Source organism: Anoplopoma fimbria, chromosome 23, assembly GCF_027596085.1.
Source record: "Anoplopoma fimbria isolate UVic2021 breed Golden Eagle Sablefish chromosome 23, Afim_UVic_2022, whole genome shotgun sequence".
Classification (NCBI taxonomy): Eukaryota; Metazoa; Chordata; class Actinopteri; order Perciformes; family Anoplopomatidae; genus Anoplopoma; species Anoplopoma fimbria.
The window spans coordinates 2,366,734-2,393,210 of NC_072471.1; the positions used below are offsets into that span (position 1 = coordinate 2,366,734).

Sequence of the window (26,477 nt, forward strand, 5' to 3'; positions counted from 1 at the left end):
TATATCAATAATAATACTATTTCAACAGAAAAGTCTATTTTCCCTATAATGATGATATATTTCTTTCCAGGAGACTTTTTGTAAAATATTCAGAAATGATTCAGAAATGTTAGACCCATGAAATAAAGCGTTACCTTTAATTTTACAGGTCTGTAATTTTCTAATCTTTTTATTGACAGTTTCTTGGAAAGACAAATGTAATTATAGTAAAAAAAAAAGTGACATTAAGTTATTAATAGAAACTTTATTTGCCATATATTTGATTTGTATGCTTTCATTGTTGTGTGCATTGGTCAAAAGGTTCTCCAGGTAAACCTTATACATAACATATAATATATATATATATATATATATATAATATTATAACTTGCTTAATTAGGACCAACTGTTGTACTTTACAGGAAACTTTCATGGAAATATTTAGTAAATTACAGCCCATAAACTGAAGTGTTACCAAACATCATCTGTTATTTATTACATGTTTATTTAAGACGCTCATGTATATTAAAACAGAAACTTTTAAATAATAAGATGAATATATGAGATCTGTAATATTTTCTTGTAATAGATTTGCTGTGAACAAAATAAAAAGTTTAACGACAATTTTTGTTTATTTCTTTTTTTTTTTTTTTTTTTAAAGAATATGTATAAATGAATATATTATTTTTAAATATTCAGGCTATATATTCTTTTCATTAGCCATAGTTAGAATAAATATTAGGCAAAAAACAAAAAAAAGGAAATAAATAAAATACACTGATGTAAAAATCTTTTTAAAAATAATAAAAAATAAGTAAATACATTTAAAGTAAAAAAAAAAAAGATTAACCATGCCATATTCTTAAAGGAAAGGCATAATTGTTTTAGTTTTTAGAAATACTTTAATTGCCTCCTTGAGCTGTGTGTCACATCCACAGCAGCTTCAACTGCTGGACGAATAAATTAAACCCTCTTTGAACTGTACATTCCTCCATGTTTTTTTATTATTTGATCAGCTTCTCTGATATTTAAATTAACTGTCACTTTATTAATTATTTGTTATATTGAATCTGCTGCTGGTTAAAAGTGCAGTTCTTCATTAAAGACACAGAGAGGCAGTGTTGTCACGTTTAAATCGTATTAAATAATCTTATTTTTATCATTATAATACTACTAATTATGGTTATTTTTATTTGCATTTATAATTATTATGATTATTAGTATAATAATTCTTATTTTCATAATTATAATAATTATTAGCAGTAATATAATGATTATTATTATTAACTGGCTGATAATAAAAAAATAAGATTCAAAATTGTTGTCATTGTCAAGATTTATTCGAGTAAAAACTAAGGATGTTCTCCATCTAATTTGAATACATTTAATTGTATATCAGCAGCTCACATCATTTTGCTAATATGTAATAAGTCAAAGTCAAAGTAGAAAAAATAAAAACAGAAATTAATGTAAAACTCACCAAACTGCACAAAGAGGTTTTGGTGACACGTTTGTCAACGTCAGAGAGGAAGTTCTGCAGAAACAACTAAGAGTAAAACACTGTTAATGTTTGTTATCAGTTAAAAATAATTCCCATCATAATACAGTTTAAACCAGTTTTAAACTATTTTCCTCATAAATTAACTCGATGGAGCTCAAAGTGATGCAATGAAAAGATAATTGTGATTCAAAAGAAACAAATATTCATTAATAATATGCAGCATCAAATAACCACCCGTGAATTTGAATCCTGTGTTCTGCTGAATCTGTCGGGAGTGGAACGTGTGAGCACATCTCTGAATGATAAACAGGAAGCTCCTTTCAAAATAAAACTGGAGTGTCCTCGCCTCAGGCAGCCTGAAGGTGTATCACAGTGTTTGTCTGTTAAACAGTGTTCTTCTGCTGTGGAACATCCAAACACATGAATAGTAAAAAGTGAAATCTGATGAATCCATTGTTGTCTCAGTGTGACTGATTATCAAAACATGTCTTTCAGAAACAAGGATTTATATTCTGGTGACTTTTTGTCTAGTTTTTGAAAACAAACATTTTTGTCAGTTCAGAAAATTCTAAATTGTTGCATTTGTGATTTTTCCACAGATTGTAAATGCATTTCCTTACCATAAATACTATGTTTATAAAGTTTAGTGAGGCTGCTGTTGTGTCAAAATAACTGACAATATTTTAAATAATTTGAATTAAAGTCTGGAGGTTTTACAGGATGAAATAATCAATTAAAAATGAGTTTTTGTAGCTTAAAATCAACATTAAGACATGAGAAGAAAAAGGCAAGACGACAAAACCATAGAAGAAGACTTTGTGTTTGTATAAACATCTTTTATTGGATATTTGGACTTCCTAGATCTGGATTTTTTTTTGCCCACTTCTCCTCAGAAGAGTCACCGATTTGGGCTCCAGACCAGTAAAGACCAGTTGGTTCCTGGTTACTGGTAATGCGGTTTCTGTCCGTTTTTCAAATAGTCCACAGTTGGTCCACTCCATCCACAAACAAAACCAAATAATGTTTCCTACAATGATGTTACAAGAATCAACAAAAGGGGATGTTGTATTTGATGTACAAACGTTTATACAATGGTACAAACACATTTATGTTAGTAAAAAACATCAGTACCAGTGGGCCGATTTTCTGTTTTAACATTCAAAACTTGTTTAAAACTTGTTTACTTTGTGCCTCTAAAACAGTATTTTTGAAATACGCTTTTTTTCAAACACACACATCCTCAAATAGCGGAAGAATAAATCTACTTACAGTGAAGGCTCCGTTCCCTCATCCTTTCTTTACACATGAACATATTCCTTTTACCTCTCTGCCTCTGAAAAACACTGAATTAAACATCAAATATGCCGGTCACATTCTTCTAATATTTACCAAACTGTTCTGGAGCGTTGGGACCGCAGCTGTGTGTTCGTTAAACAAACACTTTTTCACAGGTTTTGTTCCAAAAAATACATTTCCACCATTAATGATTCACAATCCAGTTTATGCCAGATCAATGATCTGTGAAATTAAACAATCCACAATGTTGAGTTTCATAAAAATGTCTTGCAAAAGGGAAAAGTAAAGACATTCATTTTTCTTTAGCATCTATTTTCTTTAATGTTTTTAAAGGTGCAGTGTGTAGAATGTGGTGCCATCTAGTGGCGGGGTTGCAGATTGCAACCAACAGAAACTTGAAAACGCAGACGCTGTTTAGAATCAACATTTCTGATTTTCAGGTGATTATACAAAAAACATACTTTGGAATATTATATTCCATTTCTGCCAATTACAGAAACAGTTACGCTAACTGGCTATGGTCAAATAAACAAATACACAGCTAATTAATGAGCTCTAAATTTTGAGTTCTATTCTAAAACTTTAGACAGATACCAGGCTAGCTTGCTTCCAGACTTTAAGAATATATATATATTTTTTTGACAAGTTACAGTTGAATCTAGTGGGTTTGGATTTTCAAAAATTGTCTGACATTTTGGGAATGAAATTAGCTTTAAAAAACATGTGACCATACCAACTTTGCCCTCTCTAAAATACTTTCTAACAGCCCCCGTTTGTTTTCTGTTGTGATCGTCCAGTTAAGAACCACAAACATCCAGTAAACCTTCTATAAACAGACATTTGTCTAATGACACCTTTTATTTTGGCTTTTACGTCCAAATCTACTTTCAGTTCTCTTTAAGGCACTCGCTGGTGGCAAAAAGAAGCTAGCGTTGGTGAAGGAATAGAGAAAGAGACGTTTTTCAGATATATTTTGAATAAGATGTCTCATATTCATCAATTAAACTAATTTGTAGAGTGATGTAGAGATTAAGCTCTTATATCGGAAGGGTTTTAAGATGTAAAAATCAAAAGCAAATGTGGCACTTTGCTTTGAAAAGCTGGTGACATTTCTTTGTGAATGGGTTTCCTCCGGCACTGAAAACAACCTCCAAAAAAAGTTTCACATTTCAACAACCTTTTCTTTTTATAAAAGTACCACCATGTTATTTAATACACAATTGTTTTACCCCCTTATTTCTGGCTACACTCATCAAACATACAAACAAAAAAACAGCAACACACGTTTCATTAAGTTATTTGGCACAAAAGTGGCTTTCATAAACAAATTTATGGGAGAAAAAATGCCCTGAAGAAAGCTAAAAATAAAAAGCTAAGATGTGTTTATTTCAGTCGTCGTATCTGGAAGTCATGTGGTGCCGAACTCTGGATCAGTTCACAAAGAATTTGAGTTTCAGCACCAGCCTAAAGGTCGTATTGCTTCAGAATTTAAAGATGCAATTTGTAAATAATCAATCAATAAATTTCACTGACCGAAAATAAAAAGCAAAGTCCTTCTCTCCCAGAAGGCCAAGGGGTTCACCATCCAACTTACATCCAACTGCATATTTAATATTTAATATTTGATTTGAACTCAAGCACTCCATAAAGCACGGCGTCTGGGCTCAGAAGGCAAATAATAATAATGCCGATGTATAATGATTTTACGGTGACGATGATTAATATGCAGCAAAAGGAAAAGATAAATGACTTAATTTTCATTTCAGCGACTTAAACGGCACTTAAACCCAAAGACTGCTGCAGATCCTCTGATCACTTGCTCCACAAATCACTCACTTACAGAGATGCTGGAAATATAAACGATTATATGGTTATATCTTCTCCCATATTTCAGTTGACATAAACATATTGTTCTTCCCTCTGCTTTGGATATTTAAAGAATAATTACTTTCGTACTCTTTACGACACTGATGCAGGTTCACAAAATGGAGATTTTTTTCTGAATTTCAGATTAAACAAAACGTCATTGAGAACATTATGAAACATTTAATGTGCAGAAAAGGAGAAGGAGGCAATCATCAGGAGGCACATGAAAGTCTTTGCAGGCGCTGTGAAACAATTATTTGCACAAATTTACTTTGTCATGTTTACGTAGAATGAGAGGAAACCTGGAAACGAGACAGCAGTGTGTATTTTGTTTTTGGTTCTTTTTGTGTTGGATAATCTGGAAGATTTAAAATGCATTAAAATAAACAAATCCAACAAATTACATTAAAATAAAACATATTAATATGTATTTCATTTTAATGTATGAAAAAAGGCATGTTCAAAAGGAAAGTATTTGTTGTTATTGTGTTCAAAAACTGAATTGTTTTTCATTGTGAGATGAATTTCCATTAAAACATTACTTTTTTTGCATTAAAGTCAGATCAAAAAAAGAATAAATTGAAATTTGTGTTTTGCAATTCAGAATTTTCTTTAGTCTTTAAGTGACTTGATTTTAATGTGGCATGGAAAATTCACGTCAAATGAGAAACAATTAATTCAGTTAATAAAGGCAAAAAGCTAAATGATTGTTCTCTTAACAAGCGTTTTTAAAGTTTTCCATTTAATTATTACTAAATAAATGCAAACTTAATGCAAATATATAACAATGCATGTGTATTTTTCACTTTATCTCTTTGTTTGATTTGTTTAATGCATTTTAAATCTTCCACAGAAGAAGGTGGAGGAGAATTAATTGTTTTTGACTGTGTGTTTAAAATGTTCGTACCTTTGACTACCAGTAAAGCAGCACTGACACTCTGGAAATCAAGAAAACTGAAGTCAAACTGTGTCTTGGTTGCATGCTTTTAGAGATCTTGCAGGTCTAAGAAAACTGTCCATGCATGATGGAGGAATAAGACCTATAATAACTGGATTTAATACATTTTAACACTTCGCCGCCATCATTTTAGATTTATTTGAAGCCTTTTTGAAGGACCTACTGATACCCTGTCTTTATAAGATACTTAAGTCAGTTCTTCTTATGTGTGCAGAAAAGAAATGCAGCATTATATATATGAAGACAGTATTGCAAAAGAAGTGAAATCATAAAGATTATAAAAACAAATCACACTTAACAATAAAAGTGTTTGGCTGATAGACCACATGATTAAGCAGTCAAGATTTTTTCACAAAGTAAAAACAAGCGGGTCCTTTAGCAACAAAGTGGCAACACACACTTACACACAAGATATGACACTATGGACCACGCTGATTAACACTTTACCAAAGAATAGAATGAATGGCACTGTATGTCTATTAAAAGCTAATGTTCACGTTGTATATGGAAATGCAAAGCCTGTGCTTAAAGGGATATTTGGATGTTTTGAATTGGGGTTGTATGATGTATTTATCCATAGTCCTTACTGACAGAAGACATGACTTTGGTGAATCCAAACAAACACTTTAAACCAAAGTCGCACAATAATCCAGGCAAACTAACCGATCGAGTCACAATTCTGCGATGTAAAAATACTGGGTTTTTCCAATGGAGTCTGGTGGCTGTGAAGAAAGTATAGATAACTTCTTCAGTTCCCAGCTGGAAAGGGCTTTCTGACCGAAATGTATGTAAATATAGTGTAAAAATATTTGTTTTGGTGGCTGAAATACATTTCGCTGTTGTAAATTGCTTTGCTGCCCTGCCGAGTGCCGTCTACTGTAAGTAAAACACTATCTATGGAAAAGCATCTCATACAAACCCATTTAAAAAAATCAAAACCATCCCTTTAAAGATTGCATACAAAGAATAATACTAAACAAACTGAACAGAATTAAATTATTCTGCTGTGATGTGAGTCACCAGCACAGTGTTATCAGCATAGAAACACATAATCGGATATGTAAAGCAACATTTGGCCATGATATAAGGAAAGTTAAAATGTTGTGGTTTCATTTTTGGACGTCGTACCCTGAATTTACAAACCAAAACCAAGACCCCTGATTGGCCAGTGGTGTGTACCGTAGTGGGTTTTTTCATTGGTCGATTATTTTTATAAGCGTTTTCACGCTTTAGGATGAAAACCGTTCTCTGTTGCTGACAAGAGATCAGATTCTCCTGGTGGTCATTTAATGTGGAGACAGAAAAACTGAACTCAGATCACCTCACATCCACAGGTCATAGGCTTTGCTGTAATGTGTAAAGTAAAAAGTGGTCACAAATCGTCCGGGAGCAGCTTTACTTCCAATCCAAACTTCCAGAAAGGGCTGAGTAGCAAAAAAAAAAAAAAAAATATTTGGTAATGTCTCATTTCTTCAATTATCCCAAAATCTTCATTCCTTGTGTGGCACTTTTTTTCTTCTTAAAATTAAAATGTGTGGTGTAGAGAAGCCAAACACAGAGACATCTAGGTCCGAAGAACACACGGCTCAAACGCCTCACTTACCATTAAAAAAAAGAACCCTTCGATTTCACAAAGCTCCACTCTGCAACCATATTAAGGTCGCCATTTTGAATCCCTCCTTGGTATTTGTTTTGGGATGCCAAATGGAGGTATGCCCCACAACTGCAGCAGATATCAGTGCAACAGTTTCCACCACTCTGGGCATATTTTAACACTTCATTTATCCAAAAATCACCATTCCTAATCCCTCCTGGAGTCCCATTAGTCCTCCCTACTTCAGTCCTTATATGGTCAACAGCTTCCTGTAGCTCCACTAGCCCCTCCCACTTCAAACATTCGATAGAGTCTGCAAGCTCGTCTTCCTTTGAGTCCTTAAATGGAAAACCACATTCTGTGCTTTAGTAGCCGCTAGCTCCTCCCCCTGACCCCTCCGTGAGGTCAGAGGTCAAAGGTCGGTGACCTTGTTCTCAAGGGCGGCGGCGATCTGTTGGAGGCGGAGGGTGAGCTGTTTGTTTTGGGCTGCTGGGTCGTCGTCCAGCGACTGGATGATCTGCAGAAGTGAGGACACAAAAATTTAAAATTTTAATTTCTTTTAACAGCTTTTTAACTCAAAGTTTTAAGTCACTAAAACAGAGATTTTTATGATTTTTCAAAACTCATACTTACAGTTTTACATACATTTCCCTTGTTTTAAGCCTTTTACAAGAATAAGTGTTATCTAATCAATAATATGGGAACATTTTATACAATTGTAGGTTGAACTTTGGCAAGTTTTCAATAGGTAAAAAACTCCAATATCAGCCCGACTACCAGCAAAAATAACATAATTGCATTTGTATAACTTTGTAAAAGTTAACTGTCCATGAAACTTGAACTTATTTTTCTCTTGTCTCTCATGAAATCATCACCCCAAACAGAAGTACAAAGTTAACGTGAACATTTTGAAATTGACAAAAAGACATTTCTCACCACATCGTAGTACTTGCTGGCGTACTGGTACAGCTGATGTAAGGCCAACTGGGTGTTCAGCTTGTCTGTGTGTTGCTACAAAGTAAAAAGAAATACATTTATTGAAAGTAATTCCTTAATCTGAGGATTCAAAATCTGTACTGGTTGAACTGGGTTTGTTATTGTTGATCAGAATCAGAAAACATAAACTGGTAATGCAATAACAGAACTAATGTATTTCCACAAATACCATATCTATGATCAAAATGACATTTCAAAAGTACATATTTTTATACAATACCTAGTTGTGATAATAAAAAAAGAATAAAAAAAGAAAGCAGCTGGTAATATTATTTTCTATTTCTATTTTCTTGGTCAAGGTGGTTCACATTTGTATCAGTTTCATATACTGTTGGTGAGTTTAATATTTAATTAATATAAATATTTATAAAATAATCATATGTTTTATATGTAAAGTCTTAATCTGTAATAAAATATATAAACTGAAATAGCACTTTTCAAAACAAAATTACAAAGTGCTTTCTAAGAAAATACATTATTTAAAAACATTATAATTTAAAAGGATACATTTAAGAAATAAATTAATAAAATAAAACATAATAAAGTTATTGAAGTAATCAACAATATAAAAGTTAATAGAAAATGTATAAACAGGTTCTGGCCAAAGTATCTAGTACCTATTGGTAAATGTAGGTAAAAAGTACCAAACTTCCATCTGAACTGTAGTAAGTAAGTACCTCAATTGTGTACTTAACCACAGTGCTTAAGATAGTGTATTAGTAAGATCTCCTACCCTGGACACTTCAGCAAGGTGTGTGTTCATGTCCTGGTCACTGACTGGAACCATCTGTCTGATGCCCTTGTAGTAACTGAAGAGAACACACACACAAACACACACACACACAAACACAAACACACACACAAAATATTATAAGTAATATGAATTGAGCAAATGCCGTTTGTGTCTTAAACTTAATAACACGCTTTGATACATTTACATACATTAATCTAAGTTATATATAAATAAATATATATATATATATAAATGTTTGTTAGTGCAACAAACTCACTCGTCCACCATCTTCTTGTAGGTGGAAATCTCTTTTGCATAGAGCAGCTTGTTGCTTGGAGACTCCTGCAGATAAAAACAAAACAAAAAACAAAGCCGATTAAAGATCTTTGGTCATTTTCAAAGCTCCTCAGAATCATCAGGAAAACGTTGGAGTGAAGATGTTTCAGAGGAAATCCTCTACTGGAGGCTCCTCGAAGCCTAAACAGTCCAGGATTTATTTTGTGATTAAGTCTTTTTAATTATCTCTTCTGCTGCAGACAGTTCCCATCAACCCTCCTCCTCGCTTCAGAACCTGCCTGAGAAACGTTTTTAACTTTTCTTCAGTGTCGAAGTAATCCAGTAATAGTATTTAGTACAGTAGAAACAAGAGCTAATAGATAATTCTGCATACTTTCAATATGCCAAAATATGAACAGTCCTGCAGCAGATGAGCTTTTATGGGGTCTTCCTCTGCAGACTTTTTTTTTTTGTCCTTTTTTGATCCCAAACATGTTGGTGTCAGCATGTTTCCATCTATCAGATTAGCTTCCTCTAAATTTAAATCATTGATTTAAAATAAGATATTTTAAATACTTTAAAATGCAAAGATGTACATTTAAATCTGCCAGTGTTTAGGTACATTTAATGACATTTTAAGGTAAAAAGGTCAAAATAAAACACCAAAGTTTGGTTTACATTTTGTACCACCTTGTCATTTGCAAGTGCTTTCATCATTTCAAGTGTTGATTGTAAAACATAAATGTTATTTAAATGACAAAAGACCAGCTTATTTGCTAAAAAAACCCAGTATGTTAATCACAGACCAGTTCAGAGATAAACCCAGTCTGATAAATTTTATCTGAGGTGAACTGACTCTGCTGAGTTTGTGTTCCGTCTTGGTGCAGGCGTCCATGAAGGTCTGAGAGATGACGTGCAGCGACGCGTCCACCACCTCCGTCACGTGGACGTCGAACACGAAGTGGGGGTTCCTCAGGATGTTCACCCAGAACCGCAGAGGCAAACTGAGGACAGACACACAGACAGAGAGACAGAGAGACAGACAGAGAGAGAGAGAGAGAGAGAGAGACAGGTCAGGGTTGTTAAAAATACCAGAAACTGGGCATCCCAAAATAAACCACAAACCAGTGAATGACGTCACCATGACTACGTCCACTTCAGTCTATGGCTAAAACCAATAAATTCAAACTCTCATTTAATCTCCCTCCTAAACTACAGGAGGAAAAGTTCTACCTTGATGTCTTTTTAATGGAAACACTATTATTTAAGTTCCCCAGCTCGATATATCCAAACTACGGTGGCCTTCAGTTAACAAAAAACATGAAATTCTCTCTCTAGAGTCAGTGATTAGTTTGTCCGTTCTGGGCTTCCGTAGAAACCATTCTAAGCTAATAAAAGCATAGTTATGAGTATCGTATTCCCTGTCTGCCAATAAATCTGCATAAATCCGACACACTGGACCTTTAACGCCACAAACTGCTGCTCCGTGCAGGAACAGAGAGCTGGACCGGCGTAGCGACAGTAACTAAGGAAGACGGTGAGTTTCAAACTTCTCCAGACCTTTTTTTAAAGAACCTGCTGACACGTTCATTTCCTTCCTATTTTCATCTCTTCCTCCACAGACCATAACCCTCGTCAATAATTCAGCACAAACGATGAATATTTCATCGTCCAACTTGTATACGTGTGTGTGTGTGTGTGTGTGAGATGATTGACAGGCCGAGCTCAAGGGCAGTGTGAAAGCACAGTTTGAGTTTTAAGGGAATAAAAAAAAAAAGGTGTTTTTCTGTCTCTAGTTCCTCTCCTTTGATTATCCTCCATCATTTATCTGTCCTGATAAAAGGAGGCCAATTAGTGCAGGCTTTTATGTCCACGAGGACGTAATTACACTCTAGTTAAGATGCTGAGGTATAAAACACACACACACACACACACACACACACACACACACACACACACACACACACACACACACACACACACACACACACACACACAATTTAATAACACACACACACACAATTTAATAATAGTAATAATAATAATAACACTATTTACTACTACTACTACTAATAATAATAATAATAACCCTGAGTCTTCCTCGTAGCATTTATTGCACTCGTATTTGTTTACTGCACTTATTGAATTCATATTTGTTTACTGCACTTATCCTATTCGTAGTAGTTTGTAGCACTTATTATATTCGTATTAGTCTGTTGCAATTATTGTTTTCGTAGTAATTTGCCTCTGCACTATACTTTTGCTCTGGTTTATGCTTTAAGATGCTTGTTTAAGAAAGGAGATGCACTTATGACTTCTGGTGACTAGTAGTTCTCTTGAATACCTATGTTGAATACACTTCCTGTAAGTCGCTTTGGATAAAAGCGTCTGCTAAATGACTGTAATGTAATGTAATGTAATGTAATGTATTTAATACTACTAATAATTTAAAATAATCTATTTGTTTACCACAAAACAAGTTTGGGGAAATGCACATGTCTAAACATATACACAATACTTCTATAAAGAGAGTAAAATATTATGTAGTAGTATTTATTCCAAAATAAAATCTAATCTTTTTTAAAATACATCAGAAGTTGAAGCACATTAAGCATTTTTGCTTGAATTTTTTTAAAACAATTAATCGTTGGTGAATAAAATGACTATAGCATTAATTGTTTTAATTATTCAACTGTACAACCTTCATTTTATTGTTTACTGTAAGAAAACTAGAATATAGACAACAAGAAAAAAACATCTCTGAGTGAGTGAAACATGTGTGATCAGTATCCAGTATGTATATATATATAAATATTACCTGTATATGTATCTAGATATTGTACACATGTGTATATAGAGTGTGTGTGCGTACCTGTTGGTCTTCCAGATGTGCAGCGTCTCCTCGTCCACGTTGTCGTGTCTCAGTGCCTGTTCATCCAAGAAGTCAAAGAAGTATTTGACGGCCGGCGGAACGACGGAGCTCGAACACAAAACACTGCGGAAGAAATCGTCCACAAACTGCTGCAGAGTGCCCTGTAACACACACACACACACACACACACACACACGTTCATATATTATATATAATGTTTAGAATGCAACATCCTGCTTTTATATATACTTATACACTTGTTGTTTTTTTAAACTTACTTGTATTTTAGTATTTATTTGTATTTGAATGCCAAACAAAGGTTATTTCTCTCATTTTTATTCTATTTATTTATTAAATGTTTATTCATTATCAGTAGTTTGATTATTGTTATTATATATAAATATATTGGTGTATTTTTGTATTTACTTATTTTTTATTATTAAATGTTTTCTTTTTCAAATTTTTCTTTTTAATTTAATTTAATTTAAATTAATTTTTATTACCATATTTAGTTTGTATATATGCATACAATGTGTGTAATAATTAAATTAATTTGAATTGTATTTATTTATTTAATGTTTTCTTTGATTATTATTAATATTATCATCATCACAATAATAATAATTATTAATAATTAATTACCACCATATAGGTTATATTTAAACCCATTTTACGATATACATATTTATATGTATCTTAGTTGATGCATGTTTCCTTTTCCTTTCTTTTAAATCTACTTCCTCATGCACAAATGACAATATTTATGTTCTTACACACATTGTATTTTATGATCTTTATGTAAAATGTTAATCTGTAAAGTAAGCAGTATCTGTAAAGTTGAAGTATAAACAGCTGGAAATACTCAAGTAAAGTACCTCAGTGTTGTACTTAAGTACATGACTTGAAGTAAATGTACTTCACTACGTTCAGTCACCTTGACAGACAGCAGCCGGGTCAGGTAGATCTCAGTGATGGCTTTGGTCATCGCTTTGTCCTTCATGCTGCCTCGCTTTGACTTCCCATCATCCATCTCATCAGCAGGACGCACCAGGTGGAAGGTGTTGTCGTCCTCCAGCAGGGCGTTTTCTGTTGGGGGGTTAGGAGAGAGAGAGAGAGAGAGAGAGAGAGAGAGACAGAGAGAGAGAGAGAGAGAGTGACAGAGAGAGAGAGAGAGAGAGACAGAGACAGAGAGAGAGAGAGAGAGACAGAGAGAGAGACAGAGAGAGAGAGAGAGAGAGTGACAGAGAGCGAGAGAGAGAGAGAGACAGAGAGAGAGAGAGAGAGAGAGAGAGAGAGACAGAGACAGAGAGAGAGACAGAGAGAGAGAGACAGAGAGAGAGAGACAGAGAGAGAGACAGACTTTTAGACTTAGAAAAACCAAACATTTCTCTTTCTTTCTGTTATAATTACATCTATTTACATGTTTATTTATATATGACTGTTCATATATCTGTAAAAACAGGGCGATCCTCTGCGAGTTTAAATTATTATTACAGCAATGAAAGAGACTATTTCCTGTTTTGTTATTTAGAACGAGTTCTGCTGCCTGTTTGATATAATCTGACAGTTAAAGAACATTAAACAACATCACATTAAGTTATGACTCGCTCATGTTTCTCTGGATATTCATTTATTAATGCACGCAGCATGAAAATACAGAAATACCCTCAGGGCTCGGACTTCATAACCTTGAGGAGGATTTAAAAAACCCAAAGCAGGTTTCAGAGACTTTGTTTCCTGTATTCTGGTGACTTTTAAAGAATATTAATAACATAATAATAAGTGTGTGTGTGTGTGTGTGTGTACATACTCTCTTCATAGCTGTCCTGGTGCTGGTGGAAAGACTGCGAGTGCAAAACTCTGGACAGAACCAGCGTGGCGTTATCTCGAACCTGGAAGAGACAGAAAATCATTGTGGATAAAAAAAATATGAATAAATCCTGAACAAAGAACACAGTTATTACGTTTCGCCAGAAAACGTTTCTCTCTAAATGTCAGAGGGAAAGCTGCTGGGAGTGTTTCTAGTTGGGGTTGGTTTGGAAGACGAGTCTCGTGTGGCTCGACATTTTCTCTGCACAAAAAAAGAATAATAAAAAAGTCTGGAAGCAAACAGAGAGTCGGAGGAAAGAACACGAACTTCAATCTGACAAACCTACGGAGACGGAAGGAACCAAACATAAAGATCGTTTCCACCAAACTTGCACAGATTTTTTTAAAGTCATTGATTTCAGGATTTCGAGTGACTTAATGCTCAAACACCAGGAGATCTGGAGGTAAACAACTCTGCAGATGCATGAACTTTTGAGTGTTATTGTACCAAAACAAACCAGCAGCGTGCACCGTTTATATGAGGAGACACTTGTTGCTTAAAATGAGTAAAAAAAGCAGTCTGGTGGAGATCCTACAGAGCTACAGAAGGAGCTGGAGGTGAGTGAACTTTGTTATATGAAGCAAACTTGTGGTAAAGATGTTTATTTATTGTAATAATTAATAATAAGGTTTTTTTGTTTTTTTAACCCTACCATCAGTGCAAAGAAATTCAGTTTAATATCACATGTGACAAAGAAAAGCAGCGGTTCCTCACAACTGGATCAGTTTTGGCTGCTTGAAAAACATCTGAAATAATTAATTGCTGATCAAAATAGTCACCAATTAAATGATCAATTGACTTAACATTTTAGCTCTAATAATAATTACAATATATACATTTTTTATAGCACTTTAAAAAGCACTCAAAGGCTCTTTAGATGGTAAAGAAAGAAACAATAAAAGCAAAAACAATGCAAACAAATCAGAGCGATGACATTATAACAGTAATAAATAAAATAAATAAAAAAACATACATAACTAGCATCACAGTTATGTATGAAATACAGAAAATAATGCAAGCTAAATTGAAAATATTTGTATATTTTTTTGTGCATTTTTTAGGAAAACATTTGAATTTTTTTCACATTTTTGGACTGCACCAAATACCCTTAAAATATTAGAAATATTATTATCGTTATAAAGTATTGTGCATGAAGGCGTGCAGTAAACTCACATTGTAATGAGCCAGCGTGTTGAGTCTCTTCCAGCGCCCCTCTTTCTGGGAGGTCAGGTCGAGGTCGGACAGGATCTGACCCGTGGAGCCGGGACGCCACTCTGTGGACGGAGCAGAACGTCAACTTTCATTTACTGGATCACAAAAAGATTATAAGATTCAAGAAAGGTTATATATAAAACAATGCTACCCTGTGGTAATACTATTCTTTTTTTTAGATTTGGCTGCTGTTTAATAAAGTTCTCTGTCATTGTTTCACATTGAAATAGTCTTTATAAGACCTGAATATAAAAGCATTTATATATTTTATTGTTTGACTTTAACCCTGCAGTTCCGCTGCAAACCTGCAGGAGGTGACAAACTTCAGGTTTGTGACAGCAAAATGATGTATTTGTATAAACATTAATATAATAATTGTTTCATTTTTTGGTTTGTTTGTCTTCTCACCCAAAGCAACACTCTCCACCTCTGGTCTCTGGGAGTACGGCAGGTTCCTGTACACCTGATCGATGATCTTCTCTTTCACCTGGAGGGCAGAAAGTTAAGAATTTAGCTGCCAAAATCTGCATAAATGCAAAATAAATGATGATGATAACATATTGTATCAAGTCCTAGCTCAACGCATCACATCATATTGTGTCATAAAGCAGCATATCCAATCAAAAGTATCGTCAGGCACCATTTCAAAATGTATCCCAACTTATCACATCGTAGCAGATCGTATAGCAGCGTATCGTATTACAACGTATCGTATCGCAGAGTCGCATCACAACAGATGTTATCGTAATGCATTTTATCGTAAATATTGTATCGTTTTTAGCCAAAGTTACAAGGCGTCAACTAAAATACACTACAAAAAATTCCATATTTTTCAGTTCAATTCATCTTCAGTAGCCTCAAATTTACACCATATAAAATGTGCACACAGGGACTGAATTTAACAAAATATTTGTCTCGGATATCTAGGAAAAAAGCTCATCAAACAGACCAAAGTAAGAAAACAGACCCACCTGTGAGATGCTGTCACAGTTCAACACCTTCACTGGAGTCACATCTGGCCCTTCACCGTGCACCAACACCTGCAGAGTCTGACATCACAAACACACCTGTCTCAGACTCTCAAGCTTATTTAACTCAAATCTTCAAATGTCTTGTTTTGTCAGACCAGAAAACAAGCAAATACTGACATTTAAGAAGCTGTAACTTTCTTGCATAAGATGATTTAAAAACACTGAATCACACCTAAAAGTTTGATCTAAAAGTATTTGTGTACTAACCAGTACAGAGTACTCCACGTCGTCTCCCAGCAGCCCCGTGTCGTTCAGTGTGTACTTGGCTTTCTTCATCATGGCGTCCACCGGTCCTTTCTCTACCTGGTGCTTCAACGCCTTGAACAGTTTGTACAAAGGTTCTCCTGCTGTGTCCTAAAAACACAAACATCATTTCTTTAACACCTGGAGATCTGGAAAACATGCTCGCCCCTTCTGCAATCATCACAGTTCATATATTCAGTATATATAAACAGTAGTATAATATATATTTATGTGCATACCTGTCTCCTAATTACTTATATACATGTAATACATTACTGCTGCAGTGTTTATTGATGTGCATGCTGCAAATATGGGAACTGATTTTAATATTAATATTATTATTATTATTCAGTGGATTCTATTGTTTATCTTATGTAATTTATTCTATTTCATCTTATTTTAAATTTTATCTTATGTCATCAAATTAGTTTTTTTCCCCATCTTATTTTCCGTTAATTATGGCATTTATCCCTGTTTACAAATATATATTTATTTTTTCTTTAATTTAAAGCAATGTGTGCTGCATTTCTTGTATGCCAAAATATAAAATACAATTTTTAAAATTTAAAACAAATATTTATTTATTATATTATACTTTAAATTAGAATTTTTTTATCTAATTAGATCTAAATTAAATTTTGCTTGCATGACTTTTTTACAAATTTGTTTTGATCATAGTTGGATGAAGCCTGATATTTAACAATGTTATTACCAACGACTGCTTCACTGTTTGTTGTGCACATGACAATAAGGAACCTGAACTTAATGCACTGTGGTGCAACAAATCAAACGCCCCCCAACCACAGGCATCTGCTGAACCGCTTCAACTTCAGCAAAGAACAGTTTTATTAAATAATCATCAATAAATCCTTCTTCTTAGTTTTTAAAAAAAACAGGAAAGTAAGGTTAGTTTTCTGTCTACATAAAGTGTTCAAGGACAAAATCTTCTGCATAATCATGATAATCGTAAAGTTTTACATTCCGATGGTCTACATTTTCTTTAAGAGGATTTGAACCTTTTACGTTTAGTTTGAAGGACCTACTTTCACCAGCTGATCCTCATCACAACATAAAAAATGTCACAATGTGAACACAAACTTTTGGTATGAAAATGTTGAAATACAGAAACTCAGAACACAAGAAAAACATTTCAGCTTCTGCTTTGAGTAGAAACTCTCAGAGAGAACAAACAGAGAGAGCAAAAACTAATAAAAAATACAGGTTCACACCGCACAGATTTCAACAAAAGAGAGAGAGAAACAGAGGGAAAAGTTTCTCCCAGTCAATTATAACTTAAGGAACAGAAGAAGAAGAAGAACAGAAGCAGACAAGAGGAACAGATCGAAGAGAAATCAAAACAAACAGAGAGAATAAGTGAAGGAATGTGTTTACCCTGAGAAACTGATAGATACAGATGGACATCCAATTACAGAGCATCCTCTCCACCACCGTCTCCGACCTAGAAACACAAACACACCACAGATAAAAAGCATTAGGAGACAGAAGAAGACATTTTTCTCTCATTTTAAACCTAAAAAACAAACATAAGCCTCCCCCTTTAATAAATAAACATGTTATTCACTATCATCAGCTCTCACAGACTTCTTCATTTTGTGTTAGTGGTTATATACGAGGTTTGGGCCTCCTCACCTCCGGAGCATGAGTTTGGGGTTCTTGTTCTGCACGTGTTCGTCCATCAGCTCCAGCAGCAGCGTCCTCATGATGTCGGTGTAATACTCCAGCTTGCCGTGCAGCGCCACCGTCAGCAGGGAGGCGAAGTAACCGCGAGATCGGGCGTTAAAGTCCGGACGGCTCTCCAGCGTGCGGATGAACTACGGGCAGAAGATACGGTGGATGGAGTTTAAATAAAAAAACATGACTGAAGCATTTTATAATCCATGACCAAAAAAGGCTATTAATTAAAACAATAATACTAATTGTTATTATCCATATCCTATTCCTTTCTTTTATTGAGTATCAGTTTGGAAGTACAAATAAACATGTTGAACAAGTTACAGTATTCCTGTTAACCCGGTAAATACGACACACAAATGCACATTAACCCACATAATGAAATTGACCAAAACGTTTTTAAAAGAAAGAACAAAAAACATCCAAACAAGACAAAAAAAATTAAATAAATAGTAGGAGTAAAATGACAGACGTTAGGAAAAGGTGCCTCAAAAAATGATAGAAAAGGGTCCAATACTTTATCAAACTTATTGGCTGACTTTTGAGTGGAATAAAATACTTTGTTTTCACGTTTATAGCCGTATAGCTCATCAAATGGGCAATAGCTGTTTTTGTTTTGGGTAAAATCCATTCTTGTGTGGGAACGCAGGGTTGGGTCTCTCTATGGAAATGTATTTATGCATGACGGGTTTGGGTTTGTTTAGTATGACAAAGCATCAGGGCCATGGAAGGAAAAATGTATACATTTCGGAGCCTGGAAGGGAGGCAATATTCTAAGAAAAATGTCGGAAACGTACATGAAGAAAAGTCACAAATTTAAAGTATAAAACTCTGTTTGTTGTTTTCTTCTTAATAGGCCCAATTCCCGGTAATGTCTCTGCAAAGTGCAGATGCCGATGATAATTTGGTGATTCTGGGTTAAAAAGCAGGAGTATTTCCTTATTTATATATTAAATATTAAGTATGATTTGATTTTGTCATCCACTAAAGACATAATTAACGGCAAGTGGTGGTGTCTGTTGTGAGATGAAGTTGATCCAATTTAAAGAAATGATCGCATCGAGATGATCTTCTCAGAGAATATTCTAGTTTTTTTTCCCATAAATTTGCCACAAATATAATTTTTTTCTCATCAATTTACAACTTCAATATCAAAACATATTCTATTATTATTATTATTATTATTATTATTATTATTATTATTATTATTATTATCATTATACTATCTATTATTATAGTATTTTTTAAATTAATTTTAGAGTTTTTTTCTCATAAATTTCCAATTTAATCTAGGAAATTCTAAGATTTTTCTTTGAATATTATTAATATCTTCGGTATTGAATAATCCCTCTTTTAACCCAAAATTGGCACTAATACATCGTTGTAGTTTTGGACCAGTGAAGAGCTCTAAAAAGGTTTTGGCCTGACGTTGGTGCAGGAGCAAAGGTCAGGGGGATGACCTTCTAGGAGAAATACGTTTTTACCGCAATTCATCATTTTCTCTGACAAATGCCAGAAACTTGCTGAGACGGAGTTTGAAATCGCTGACAGTGAGAGAAAGACTGAAGGACAAAAATAAGGAACAGAGGAACAGAACAAAAAGCTTCAAACTCACATTGATGAGAAAGGTTTTGCTGTTCAGCAGGTTTGAGAACTGGTTTAGAGCCTGAGCCACGATGGCCTTGCGGGCTTCTGGGATTTGTATTTTCCCCGTGATCATGGTGTCGTTGGCTCCGTCTTTAGAGGGCAGGAAGAAGTTCCGGTCGGTGTAGGTTTTGTAGTCCAGGAAGGGGATCCGGGCCTCGCTCAGGTCGCTGGTGTGGTCCTCCATTTCGATCATCAGATCTGAAATCAGATCACAAATCATTTGTAGTCGTGTGTTCTATGCTACATGATTTATAGTCCCATCATGTTGAAGAAGAGGTGAGCATGGAGCTGTGTTAAGAGTATGAATACATAGTTACCGTTTAAAACACCAAAGTTACACAAAAACACAAACAAATGTTACATTTCTGGGTTTTTTTTTTGAGTCTTGTGGCCTCGAAGCATTTCGCATTCATAATGACTTTACTTCCCCATCAGAAAGATCTGTCTGACAGCAAGGTATACTGGTGAAAATATTATAAATATAACGTACACTTAAACACATTATTTAGGTGTATAACTGTGGAGAAGAACCTCATTTAACCCCACTTAAAAACATCCCTTCTATCCCTTTAAAGTCTCTTTGGAGACGTCTGACATGTGATGACTTCGCCGACTTCCCCTCGAGCTCAACAAACAGATCCGTCAAGTTCCTCGGCTGAAATCGGCCCGCCGAGCTCGCCAAGATGTTCTGATGTTTGAGCCAAAAAGCCGCGTTCTGCTGAATCGCGTTTGGCAGGAGTTCACATCACGGAGATAAACTGTCAAAAACGGCGACGTCCTCTAATCCGTGACAGGCGTCAAGAAAAAAATCAGATCGGTGGACAGAAGTTTGAGCTGGACCTTCAGGAGGGTCTCCAGTTTACAGATGTTGAGACAGATGTCAATATGATGTATAAATACAAACTATTAGATTAGATGTTTTGGCAGTTTCTATGTGGAAAATAAAGACTTTAAAACAAAACTTTAGCTCGTAAACATGGAGATGCAACTACTTTTTCAAACTCTACTCTTGTTGTTGAGCTGTTTCTAATATTATGCACTCAATAAACTATTTGATTGAGATGTTTCTGAACCTCATTTTGTTTTCTTTATGTTTCAATACATTTTAGTCACATTTTATCATGGAAATACATTATAAATTGTAGAAAAAATAGAAAATAATCAGCTCGATTTGAGATTAAGATTCAATTTAAATGTCTCCGCGGAGTCCTTTTGAGTACAAGGTTATCACAATGGATAGAACCAATTGGAAAAGCATCTAGAATCAGCTTCACAGGTGAGTGTTTCTACCTGTGAACTCTTTCTTGCAGCGATCTCGGACACTTTCCTCCAGATTCTCCAGCTGGTGTTTCACCTTCTCGTATTCTCGTTCCGCCTGCTGACTCTTCCTCCTGTTAAACACACACAGGAAGGTATTTTTAAACAAACCAACATGCAGAAAAACAAACTTATGCATATGTGTGTGATGTCATTTCTCTGACCTGTAGCAGTAGACGGACACGGCGATGAAGAGCAGCATCGGTACGATGACCGCCGGGATGATTATAGCCAGAGGGATGTCGTCTTTTCTGGCATAGTACACTGAATCCACCATCCACTCTCCGTGACCGAACTTCACCTGGAGGGAGACAGAGAGCATCCTGGGTATTTAATAATAAAAAGCTTAATATGAAACCTCTTAAATGGACAATTAATGACGACAAATGGTGCTGTTATTCTCCTTCTAGCTCTGTTTTCTTAGCCTATATATGTTCAGATTTTGGCGATGGTGACATTAAAAGTATGCCGAATTATCTATTAGCTGCTCCTGTTAGCAGTGTAACCATGGCTGCAAAAACAAGTATCACTGGATTACTTTAATACTGAAGAAAACTTAAAAACATGAGGTTCTAAGGCAAGTTCTGCAGCGTCTTTATTTATTCTAGAGATACAGCTCTCCTCTATGGAGGCTCCTGGGTTTGTCTTTTGGTTTTGTTTTTTGGCTAGAGACCATAATATCCTCTTTTTTCCCCTGATGTTTAAAATGCCATCTTGAATGATAAGTTAATTAACTGAGAAGCAGCAGAATATTTCATTCCCACCTCCTCCTGTGATGTTCAACCCGTTTAAATTGAGTGCCTGGTTCCCTCCACAAAAACAACTTTTTTGTTTTTGTGGAGGGAACCAGATTTCTTCTATTTGATTTTGGATTATTGCAGAAAACTACCACTAAGCTAAAGGAGGACTAGTGTTCTAGTGAGGACTTTGTTCAGACACGTTAAAGCTTCTAAATTCACCATAAGGATATTTTCTGACCTATTTCTATATCAGATAACTAAACGTTCAGATCTCTTCAGCCTGTGTTGAACGAATACCTTATTTCAGACATCTAACCATAAACACGTGTGTTAAACATGTTAAAATGCTGACTCATTCCTGCAGCGTAATAAACCTGTCTGATATCACGTTATCTAAAAGTGGAAACACGTGAAGGTAGATGTCTGCGTACCACGAGCTCCAGCGGGTCGTTGGTCGCGTCTCTGCGTTGGCGTTTGGATCTGGATCTGGGCTGCGATGAAGGAGCATCCAGGATCAACTTATCATCCTGTACACAGAGAGAGAGGGGAAAGAAAACTGTATTAGTGATAGTGCATTAGTTAGATTTTTAGCTTTATAACAAAGTAATAAAGATCACATACAACCTGAGCTGTTTTTTTTATTTTTTTAAAGGTAAATTACGCATTTTTTCGCATAGAAATGTCTAAAAACCCTACGTTATATATTTAAATGAGTTGTCTTAAATTATCACAAATGTTTCCAAAAATTAACAAACCTGTGATATCTGTAATTTTAATTAAGGTAAAGGTGCGTTTCATTTTGTCGCCTGTCAATGTTGTGGTCCATAAACTGACTTTTTATTCAGTTTTAAGACCCTGTTTAATAAAAAACAATACCAGCTCCCTCTTCACAGTTTGAATCCATTATAAACAAGAGAAAAGTGTGTTTACCTGCAGAATGTTAACGTGACATGAGGCGTCTCCAACAAACGCCTGGGCCTCTTTAGCCGTCATGGCTTTGGCGAAACCTCGACCCTGGTGAAAGAAAGAAAAGAAAAGAAAAAAATGAACAAATCCAGAGATGGAAGAGACTTTTTGGGTGTAAAAAAGTAACGGCAGTCTGTCCTCACGGTCACGATGATGACGCTGGTCTCGGTGATGACTTTCTTGTCCAGCTTGTTGAAGGTGGGGTCCGGGTGGTAGACGAAGCTCTTCAGGTCCTCCGTCAGGTTATCCAGCTGCAGGACGGTCTGGAGAGACTGGGTGTCCACGCAGCAGTTCACCGGAGGAGAGTAGAACTGGAGGACGGTGTCGTTCTTACTCAGAGCCTCCTGGACGAACTGATGGAGAGAGAAGAAGAAGAAGAAGAAGAAGAAGAAGAAGAAGAAGAAGAAGAAGAAGAAGAAGAAGAAGAAGAAGAAGAAGAAGAAGAAGAAGAAGTCAATCCAGATGTGTCACAACGCTGGAACAATTGACATGAGTTGGTTTCTTTAATTGCAGACAAAAACTTATCTTATTTGTTACCCTTTTAGAGTCTGTGTTTGAATGTCTCTTTTTTACATTTCATTGTGTTTCTGCTTTGTCACGATCAAAATCAGCTTAATTGGCCAAGTATGTGAACATATGTAAGGAAGTTGACTCGGTTTTTTCGCACTGCTTTCAAAGAAATAGACACATAAATAGACAGAACAGCTATAAAACAAGGACAACAAAGATTGACAAGTAAAGGTAAAAGTATAGACAGGATTATTATCAACAAATTCAATAAAAAAGTATTGTTTTAGGGTCAAGTGTTTCCATATTAAAGACAAAATCCTATTAGAAATAAATAATTTATAAATAATAAATAATAATAATGATAATAATATAAAAAACAATTATAATAATAATGATAATAATACATTATTAAATACATTTAAGAAAACTTAAAAAAACCTTTTTGTTTTATATTAATTATATTATATCTTTTTTAATCTTGCCTTTTTATTTATTTACTCTGGACTATTATTACTTTTATTATTATTTTTTTAATTGTATGTTTAATATGTATTATAACCACGTACCATTTTGTTCCTGGTTTTTCTTGTCTTGTTAGATCAGATTTAGAGAACGGATCACCAAAACTCTTTGTCTACTTTGCCCCTCAGGGCTTCCGTATAAATGTGCTTCTAAATATGCAAATGGTTGCCAAGTAGAAAGGAGCTACAAAAATCTTTTTTTTTAAATGTACATAAACGTGCAGATGTGCCTTGCAAAAAAACTAAAACTTTACAGGTGTAGCAGCAGTAACGAAGGTCGATGGGGCTAAAGGTTTATTATTCATTTAAAAAAGAAGTTTCCAACCATTTTTCTGATGAAAACAAGTGGATTAAAAAAGTTATTATTGCAGGTTTATATAAATAAATATATATATATATATGTTTTTCTTCTGATTAGTTAAAAGAAAAGTGAACTAACTCCACACTTAAAGTTAAGTGATTCCAGATTCTGAGTGCAAGTGTAACTTTTACTTCAGATTTCCTCCCTCTCTCCTCTCTCTCTCTCTCTCTCCTCTCTCTCTCCTCTCTCTCTCTCTCTCTCCTCTCTCTCCTCTGTCTCTCTGCCCCCCACTGTGTCTCCCCCTCTTTCTTCCTGGTTCAGACCGGCAGCTTTTGATGAAGCGATGATAAAACGCCTTCACCTCCTCTCCCCTGCAGTGAATCCTTCCTGAGAGACTCTGTCACTCAAAGCCGTTCAGCGGTGAAATAGGAGCGCCGTCTCTTTCAGGTTTCAGACTCAAGTGTCAGTCGTACTGCAGACCGATAAACATCCAGCCGATATATTCTTCTTTTATTCACTAATAGATTTGGTTCTGTCACTGTCGTCCACCTCTGACATTCTGAAGTTTGATCGACTGCACATGGATTGTATAATGTATCAGTACGACTCCTGTAGAGCTGATCTCTAAAGACTCCAAACAAGTACAAGTAAAACAATTATTGTCTTTTTTTGGTCTAAAATTCAAGCAAAGACACTCTGATGTGAACAAAAACAGAAAAATGCTGAATATTATTACTATTTTTGACAATTATTGGTTATTTTAGAGCTCAGAAAAATACACTTCTTATTGAGCATCAACGGGTAACTTAACTTTGTTTTATTTGTAACAACATAATAAGATTTTTTTAATCATACCCTCTAATTTTTATTACAAATTCATGCACCTTTTAAGAGCTATGTATAAGCTCAACATTCACATCAAAGTAAAAGGTGAAAAACTGGTGTAACTTTAATGATATTACATAATGAATTATCTCTATGATGATGGTTGGTTTTGTTCATGATGATCCAAAGTTAAATGTGACACAATTACACAAACAGTTACCTTAGTTATATTCAGTAGTCTTGCTGTGTTTCCTGTTGCATATTATCTTTAATTAAATGTGAGTCAATGTTAACTAAAAGGTGTCACTAACATGATACAACACAAATAGCAGAGGTTGAAACAAAAGGTTGACAGAAAGAAAGAAGGGAGAAGAAAACCCTAGAAGTGAGAGAGAAAAATAGATTCATAGGAGCGATAAATAAACAGCAGAAGAAGAAAAACAAACTTCCTGCAGAGAAATGCAGTCGGGAACAAGAGAGAGAGTGTGTGTGTGTGTGTGTGTGTGTGTGTGTGTGTGTGTGTGTGTGTGTGTGTGTGTGTGTGTGTGTGTGTGTGTGTGTGTGTGTGTGTGAGAGAGGAAATGAAATACCACTTGGAACAAAGAACCAACTCCATCAATCTGTCTGAAAAACAACAACAACTTGCTGAAGCTGTAGAGAAGTTTTAATTCAGCTCTATTTGTGCCGAATACACAGAAAGTCCAAAATTAGTTTTGAGTATTTCTTTATAGGAAAAGCGGCGCTTTTTCGTTTCCTGTAAAAAAGTAGTATTCTGTGTCTTCTTCAATACAGCATGATGTTCATTTAGTAAATGATGCTCCATTTAGAGTCAACAAACATTTTTCATCCTTTTCTTTGTGACTGTATAAACACTCACTGTCACTCTCTTACCTCTACGGGGGTGGTGTTCTGTGAAAACTCGTCTTGGAGGGGCTGGACCTTCAAACTGGCTCTCTGGATCAGATCAAAACCGCTTCCCACCACCACGATCAGGCGACCACCACTACACACAAACACACGAAGATTCATTTTAGTACATTTACCCACAAAAAAAAATCTGTTTTTTTTTAACTTTTATTTACATTTTGGGATTTCTTTCCAACCATATTTATCTCAAGGTCCGAGGTTTTATAAGATTAAATTCACATGCAAAACATTCACCAAGATTAAAGCTACCAATGTAATGACAGATGGTAGACTTCTTATGTTGTTGATGTTAACCAAATATTTTCGACTTTTTAAGTAAAAGTGCATTTGAACCTCACAGAGTGAACACATGATGATATTTGCCATTTCATTCCTATGAAATGAAAAAACGGCACACTTTTCTGTTTGCAGATCTTCCATTGCTGAAAATGGTTATTTATCTGCTTTTACTCATTTGTTACTTGACAACATCACTGTATCAATTATATTTAAATTGATCATTTATTTGTCAATTTATCTTGTTTTTAATAAGTTTTTTGTAAAGCAGTTTTAAAAAAAAATGTGTTTTGTATTCGTTTCTTTGCCGATGATAATTAGCGTGAGA

The 26,477-nt window shown here is 34.9% G+C and overlaps 1 protein-coding gene across 1 annotated transcript in view; it reads right to left on the reverse strand.

Annotated features, from left to right (window-relative positions):
* Positions 1-4,802: 4,802 nt before the first annotated feature.
* plxnb2a.1 (plexin b2a, tandem duplicate 1) overlaps positions 4,803-26,477 on the reverse strand; it is a 161,651-nt gene continuing 139,976 nt past the window's right edge. Inside the window, 21 exon segments of the mRNA XM_054625014.1 lie at positions 4,803-7,711; positions 8,131-8,205; positions 8,924-8,999; positions 9,201-9,265; positions 10,056-10,203; positions 12,072-12,232; positions 13,006-13,157; positions 13,882-13,963; positions 15,115-15,215; positions 15,562-15,640; positions 16,125-16,202; positions 16,392-16,538; positions 17,820-17,886; positions 18,078-18,259; positions 19,735-19,964; positions 21,057-21,157; positions 21,248-21,384; positions 22,255-22,350; positions 22,754-22,837; positions 22,933-23,142; positions 25,838-25,949. Coding sequence (XP_054480989.1) covers positions 7,607-7,711; positions 8,131-8,205; positions 8,924-8,999; positions 9,201-9,265; positions 10,056-10,203; positions 12,072-12,232; positions 13,006-13,157; positions 13,882-13,963; positions 15,115-15,215; positions 15,562-15,640; positions 16,125-16,202; positions 16,392-16,538; positions 17,820-17,886; positions 18,078-18,259; positions 19,735-19,964; positions 21,057-21,157; positions 21,248-21,384; positions 22,255-22,350; positions 22,754-22,837; positions 22,933-23,142; positions 25,838-25,949 — 2,488 coding nt within the window. The 3' untranslated portion in view covers positions 4,803-7,606.